The sequence below is a fragment of the Nicotiana sylvestris genome, chromosome 10 (genome assembly GCF_000393655.2).
Source record: "Nicotiana sylvestris chromosome 10, ASM39365v2, whole genome shotgun sequence".
In the NCBI taxonomy this organism is placed as follows: Eukaryota; Viridiplantae; Streptophyta; class Magnoliopsida; order Solanales; family Solanaceae; genus Nicotiana; species Nicotiana sylvestris.
This window is the reverse complement of record NC_091066.1, coordinates 172645197-172653231: the sequence shown is the minus strand read 5'-3', so window position 1 is coordinate 172653231 and position 8035 is coordinate 172645197. Positions and strand designations below refer to the sequence as shown.

The following is an 8035-nucleotide window of genomic DNA, read 5'->3' as shown; positions in this document are numbered from 1 at the left end:
CAAATGACAACAATAGAAGTCGAATCCTATTAACTACTCGCCTTAGTTATGTGGCTGATTATGCAAGCTCTGATTTTCCTCATCATAATATATCTTTTCTAAGTTTTGATGAGAGTTGGATTTATTTACCGAAAGACTTCTTAGAGAAGGCATATGTCGTCCTCACCTAGATGAAATTGGGAAGCATATCATAGAGCAATGCCGAGGATTACCTCTCTCGATTGTTGTTGTTGCTGGACTTCTTGGAAAGATAGATCCGACCCGTGACAATTGAAAGAAAGTTCAGGAAAATTTGAACTTATTCTTTGGTACGGTATCTGAACGGTGTCAATCAATTCTTTCATTGAGCTACAGTTACTTGCCCCAACATTTGAAGGATTGTTTTCTCTATGTTGGAGGTTTTCCTGAAGATATGGAGATTAGGGTTTCAAAGTTTGATTAAACTATGGATTGCTTAGCTATTTGTAAGGGCAAGAAGCAATAAAAGGTAAGAAATGGTGGCAGAGGAGTATCTAGAAGAGTAATGGAAGGATTAAAACTTGCAAAATTCATGATCTTCTTCGGCAGCTCTGCATAAGAGAAGCTCAAATTGAGAATTTTGTGCATGTCCTGAGTGATAGTGACCACATTTCCTCAGAAAGCATAAAATATCAACAACAACAACAATCCAAACCCAGTATAATTCCACTAGTGGGGTCTGAGAGGGTAGTGTGTACACAGACCTTACCCCTACCAGGTTAGAGAGGTTGTTTCCAAATAAACTCTCGGCATCCTTCCCGCCAAGAACTCCCCACCTTACTCTTGGGGTGACTCGAACTCACAATCTCTTGGTTGGAAGTAAGGGTTGCTTACCATCAGAGCAAGTGAGCAACCCCTCTTATCAAGGGTTCGAACCATAAACTCAGTCATTAATGCTTGTATTGGGGTGGGCTGCCTATATCACACCCCTTTGGGGTGCAGCCCTGCATCGGACTCCGCGTGAACGCGAGATACTTTGTGCACTGAGCTGCAGGGACTTTATGTTTTCTTTTTCTTCTTTTTAGTCAAATCTGTATTCACGCGTATAGTAGTTAGATCCCTGGAATGTTTGAATATTTGTAATAAATGATTTCCTGTAATTATATGACTGTTTAGTACTAAAAATGGGTAACAATTAAATTTATATGCGGTTTAAAGGATATGTGATTCAATTTAATACGAATGATCTAAGAATAACAACTAATTAAGTTAAAGATAAAATGAAAGATCAAACCAATTGTAATGTGATGATCAAGTTTGATCTCAACATGAACAGTGAAATTCAACCTCGATCGGACCCTTGATATAAGCTCGGATGCGAATAAGAAAAGAGAACAACTGAGGAACACTTTAAATAATAGCTAGAAGACAAAAATATACTTTTATTGCTTTTATTTGCGTGTCAACAATGTGTTAGAATAAAAGAAGCTTTTCCCCTTTATATAGTAGGGGAATTTCAGTCCTAATTCAAGTCTAAATAAGGTAAAAATCTTCTTTTTCCGATAAATTTTATTCCGTAGTTGATATCGGACAGGATTCTCCGTAATATCCGGTTGAGGGCGAATATTACGGCTCCTTACTTGCATGCATAACTATTTCTCGCGTTTCCCATGGTCTAGGAGCTTTACTTGGGCTAGGTCCGTTATTTTACCATGGCCGATCCCAGGTACATTGTTCACTCCTCCCGGGTTCAGATGCGAGTGGTCCTTCGGCCTCGCTTATAGTCCCGTCGAACCGTACCTCCCTCTTGTTTCTTTATTGGGGAATCGGGAAAAACTTTGCCCCAATTTTACCCGTACACAATGACACAATTGGGAAAAATGTGTGATGATACAAAAAGATAAAAGGATTTTGAAAAGAAAATAAATTAATATATGAAAGCAAAAAGAAGTAAACTAAGGTTTTCTCTATACCTTATATTTTAATCCTGAAGGTAACTTTCTATTTATGTTGAGAGGCCAGACATCACCAATAAAAACAAGGGAAAATCCTCTAAAAACAAGCTATCCATAGAATACTCTGAGAAACAGCAAAACCATTAATCCCTGATTTAATCTTTAACCATATTCACATCATTTACCCGTATTTTTACCTTTTGGGTAAAAGTTGATTTTCCTACTGTAATTTTCTTCTTAATAAACTTTCGAAAGAATTATAGATTATAATGTCAAAAAAAGACATAAAAGCAGTTGAAGAAGGGGATTGCTCAGGTTATAAACAACATGCTAATGAAGAAGATTCAAGCCTCTGCACCTCACCTGAGGTTGTCATTATCATTCAAAAGGTATGTTAAGTCATCTTGAAATGTATTTAATTCTAGAAACAAAAATGAGAAATTCTTAGGGATACAATTTTTTTTATGAAATCTTTTTTTTGGGATTTTATTATAGGTGATAGCGGAGGCGATCGGCACGTATTTTTTGATATTTGTAGGATGTGGTGCAGTAGCAGTAAATAAAACATATGGTTCAGTAACATTTCCAGGAATATGTGTGGCATGGGGTTTAATTGTTATGGTTATGGTCTATTCTGTTGGTCATATTTCTGGTGCACATTTCAATCCTGCAGTTACCATTGCCTTTGCCATCTTTAGGCATTTCCCCTTCAAACAGGTTTATTCATCTTTTCCTTCCCTTTTATACCATTATTACCAAAAGAACGTAAAATCATCATGCAATACAATTTTGTACCGCGTGTATTGGAATGTGATGTGTCAAATGGACCATCATGCATACTAATATTCATTTAACAAACCCCAGTTGACTCAAGACTAAAGCATAGATGATTACAATTTCGTATCGCGTGTATTGAAATATAACGTATCAAATGGAACATAATGTAGGCTAATGATTCATATAGCAGACAGCTGACTCGAGACTAATGCATAGATAATTACGATTTCGTACCCAGTGTATTAGAACCTGACGTATCAAATGGAACATAATATATACTAATGATTCATATAGCAGACCTAAGCTGACTCGAGACTAAGGCATAGATGATTATAATTTTGTACCGAGTGTATTGGAACCTGACGTGTCAAATGGACCCTAAAGTATGCTAATGATTCATATAGCAGACCTCAGCTGACTCGAGACTAAGGCATAGATGATTACAATTCGTACCGTGTGTATTGGAACGTGACGTGTCAAATGGAACATAATGTATACTAATGATTAATATAGTAGACCCCAGCTGACTCGAGACTAAGGCATAGATGATTACAATTTTGTACCGCGTGTATTGAAACGTGACGTGTCAAATGGAACATAATGTATACTAATGATTTATATAGCAAACCCCTGTTGACTTGAGACTAAGGCATGGCCTTATTTGTTTGCATTTAATGGAGTTCTGAATCTTAATCATTTAGATCTCATACATTAAGTGTCTTTGTTTTTTAAGTCTGAATCTGAATTATTCAAATCTTGTTCATTAAGTGTGTTTGTTTTTTCGGAAAAGGCCTAAAAACCACTCAACTTTCAGAAATGGTCTATCCATGCCATCCGTAAAAAAATGCTCATTTCATACCACTGCCGTTACACATTTGGCCTATCCATGCCATTATTGACTAACGACTCAATTTTTATTTTTTTAAATATTTATAACACCCAAATTTCTACGTGTCGTGTTGTTATTGGTCCGAATTAACCCATGCCCCACTTAATTTTAACCTTGGTTAGGACCACCTACCCAAACTCGACCCGGTTAAAACATTCCCAAATCAATAATCCAACCCAAAATCTTTATACCAAATCCCCTTCTCTCCGGTCGTCTTCCCCACTTAGTTCAAGGTACTAGCAAAGAAGTAATTCGGAGAAGAAAGAAAAGACGTTTCCGCCGCCATTATCGTCCTTAAACCAAGATGGAAAGCCAAATTTCTTCATGCGTGCGGTGAGAAAAGATGGAAGGTTAGAGTTGATAGAGGTGAAAATTGGTCGGCCCGAAACTCTCCTTGCTTCCGGCCAAGATAGACGGCTGAGATTACATCTCATTCGTGATGAAGAAGAAGAAACAGAAGAGGAAAACGAAGATTTCCCCTGGACTATGAAGAAGATGTGATTGAAACAATTCAAGAAAATGATGAAGAAATACTTGAATAAGAATAAGAAGAAGACAAGGTTGAAGAGTGGAAGTTTCCGATGACAAGCGGTGGCAGTGGAGGTGGTGTTCGGAGATGTTACGGTGGTCATGACCATCATCGTCATAACAATCACTGCCATGATTTACATCTTGGGGAAGACGATTGGAGAGAAGGGGATTTGGTATGAAGGGTTTGAGTTGGGTTAATGATTCGGGTAAGTTTTAATCGGGTGGGTTTGGGTAGATGGACCTAATCAAGATTAAAATTAAGTGGGACATGGGTTAACTCGGACCAATAACGACATGACACATGGAAATGTGGGTGTTATAAATATTTTAAAAAAAAATAAAAATTGAGTCGTTAGTCAATAATGGCATGGATGAGCCAAATATGTAACGGCAGTGGCATGAAATGAGCATTTTTTAAACGGATGACATGGATAGACCATTTCTGAAAGTTGAGTGGCATTTTTTGGCCTTTTCCGTTATTTTTTTTAATTTCACAACCACTTAATGGGTCTGAATATGTCTGAATAATTCGGATCTATAACAAAGACTTAATTTTATTAAGATGTTACTATCCATATTCACAATTAATTATTGTCATTGTCCATCATTATCAACTACTACCATACACCACCCACCACTTCCTTACTCAACCACCACCACTCTAAGTATAATCGTCACTGCGATCATTATTGACTACCACTACTCGCCATCTCACCATTATTGACTACTACAACTCACTACGCCATAATTGTCAATTGTCACCACCACCACGATCATCATCCACCACAACCACCCACTCACCCACCTCAACTACACTACCAACTATCTCCACTACCATTATTAACCATAATATCTGGTATCCACCATTATGAACTACCACCACTTCCCCAACCATCACCACTACCTTCTACCATTATCAACTACCACCAACCACAATTCTCAATCATAATCTCTACTACCAATCACCACTATCTATTACATCAAACCACCACTGTCAACCAAAATCACTTCCAACCACCACCTCTAGCCGGTATTCATAAATACTACTGTTAGCTATCACCATCGTCAATTACCATATATTTATTTAAAATAATATTTTCTTGATAATTATTAAGTAAATTAGTATTTTATTTAAATTATATAATTATTAATTTTTAAATAAAGATAAATTATATTCATTCAGATATTAAAAAAAACGAACAGTCTTAATCATTTAATATTTAGATCTTAATCATTAAGCATTCAGATGTGTATTCAGATTCAGACATCTTAACCTTAATACACATTTTAATATTCAGATGTACATTCAAATTCAAACGTCTTTATCTTAGAAAACAAATAAGGCCTAGATGATTATAATTTCATACCGCGTGTATTGGAACGTGATGTGTCAAATGGAACCTAATGTATATATACTATTGATTCATATAGTAGACCCTAGCTGACTCGAGACTAAGGCATAGATGTTGTTGTATGTCTGTACTTTGTTGTCGAAATTAAATTTGGTTTGTTGTGTCTATTGAAGGTGCCATTGTACATATTGGCACAGTTGGTTGGGTCAATTCTTGGAAGTGGAACTTTGTACCTTCTGCTGGATTTGAAGTCTGAGGCATTTTTTGGAACAGCTCCAGTGGGATCAAATGTTCAATCTTTGGTTCTTGAATTCATCATCTCTTACCTCTTAATGTTTGTCATTTCTGGTGTTGCCACTGACAATAGATCTGTGAGTATTTTTTGAGTTACTTCTTTTTAAATTCATATGTTTTGCCTCAATAAATTAAGATTGAGAATACATTTTTTTTAATTTTAATTATAAACAGATTGGAGAGCTTGCAGGAATTGCTATTGGAATGACAATACTCCTAAATGTTTTGGTTGCAGGGTAAGTTCACGTATTTATTTTTCCTTACATTTCTCTTTTTTTTTCACTATAAAAAAGGTAAAGCAGGAAAAGTAATAGATTATCCATTTATTTGAAAGCAGCAAAGTTGACCAATAAGCATTTTCAACTTATAACTTGAGGAAAGAAAAGTATCTCAAGTACAACTACAGTTGTGTATAATTAAAGGTATCATCCATTTTTAGCCTTGCCAAAACGTTCATTTATCATGTACAAGTCCTACCAAGGCATGATATAAGAGTAGCCAACAAACAATAATTACTAAGGAGTGTGGTAGGATAAGTAAGATCCTACGTCCTTAATCGGAGGTCTCAAGTTCGAGCCTTGAGATTGGAGAAACTTATGATAGGAAGCACTTCTCATTACGTGTCTTACGCGACGGGAATCTGAATTAGTCGGTATAAAAGGATTCCGTATAATAAATGGATAAAAAGATAAGAGTAAGCCGATAGTGAATCACCGTTTTTCCCACATTCTCAAAATGTGCATAAAAATACAACTCGGCTTGTTGCAAATCATTCTCCATTAAGTTGCAGGGCGAAGTTACACAGTTGGTCGCTCGGCCAAAATAATTTACAGTTCATAGCCGATATACATTCATATACTATATATGGCTAAACGCATATATACATATATTATACATCTGCCGGCTACGTTTTGGGTTGGACAGCTATTTAGGTTAACTTTTCTTTCTGAGAATTTTTATACAAATAGCCGGCCGAATTTACTGTTTACTTTTCTTAACCAGTATACATAGATTATATGATGATTGTATATTGTTAATCACATATTATTACACATAAATAATACACATATTATACATCTGCCAACTATTTTTAGCTTAAGCGGTTGAGTAAGCAGCTACTTAGGTAGTCTCCTTTCTCGTTAAAATAGCATGGTCTAGCCAGTTTTCGGACTGGTCATTCAAAATAGTCAGCGTTTGCTAAGTCATGGAAAATTAGCCACTATTTTGCTGCAACAGAGACCGGTCCAGCATAATATACTGGAGTTCGGTGCACCTGTGTATGAACTTCCGGCATATTATGCTGGACCGGTATACTTTGTTGGCTCCAGTATAATATACTTGAGCGTGGAGCACCAGTGCTTCAAACTCCAGTATATTATGCTGGACCGGTATATTATACTGGAACTCCAGTATATTATGCTGGAGTATTTTTCCGGATTTTGAACAATATTTTCGTTCAGATTTATCTTTACATGAAAAGTGGCTAAATTTCGATTACTTTTGAAACTGTGGCTATTTTTGAATGACCACTTGTAAATCTGGCTATTTTTGAATTTCTCCCTTCTTTCTCTCACTAAGGCATTCTAAAGGCCCAACTTTAAAAAATTTGCAGGCCAGTATCAGGAGCATCAATGAACCCAGCAAGGAGTATTGGGCCAGCAATTGTGATGCATGAGTACAAAGGGCTTTGGGTTTACATAGTTGGCCCTATATTGGGTACTATAGTTGGTGCTTTCACTTATAACCTAATTAGGTTTACAGAAAAACCACTCAGAGAACTCACAAAAAGTTCAACATTTCTCAAGAGCATGTCCAGAAGCCATACTTAATTTCCATTTTTTTCTTAATTATTCTATTTTTTTTCTGCCTTTGAGCCCTGTGGTTTAACATAAAATAGAGCCACTAGTGGCTTACTAAGAGAAATTTATTAGTAAAAGTAAATAGAATTACAGTTGTTTGAGCCTTATTTTTATGTAGTTGTTTTTTTCTTTTATTAGTAAAAGTAAATAGAGCCCTTTGAGCCTTATTCTTATGTAGTTGTTTTTTTCTTTTAACTTTTTTTATGGGGTGTATGAAACATGTATAGTTTTTAACATGCAAGGTAGTAATTTTACCGCTAACTTCTACTGAGAGAGTGTCGGCAGTGGGAATTGAACCAACAACTTAACAAAAGTTTTAAATTCCCATAACTACTAAGTTATGCTCTTGGAGTTGTATAAAGGGGATTCAAAATATAATATATAAAGATACAAATTGAATTTTACTATTTATGTACACAA

The 8035-nt window shown here is 35.9% G+C and overlaps 1 protein-coding gene across 1 annotated transcript; it reads left to right on the top strand.

Moving 5' to 3' along the window:
• The first annotated feature begins 2132 nt into the window (after positions 1-2132).
• LOC104234675 (probable aquaporin NIP-type) lies at positions 2133-7770 on the top strand. Its single transcript, XM_009788281.2, has 5 exons — positions 2133-2302; positions 2409-2630; positions 5636-5833; positions 5931-5992; positions 7369-7770. The coding sequence occupies exons 1-5, from the start codon at positions 2183-2185 to the stop codon at positions 7583-7585; spliced, it is 819 nt and encodes a 272-aa protein (XP_009786583.1). The 5' UTR covers positions 2133-2182; the 3' UTR covers positions 7586-7770.
• The last annotated feature ends 265 nt before the right edge of the window (positions 7771-8035 follow it).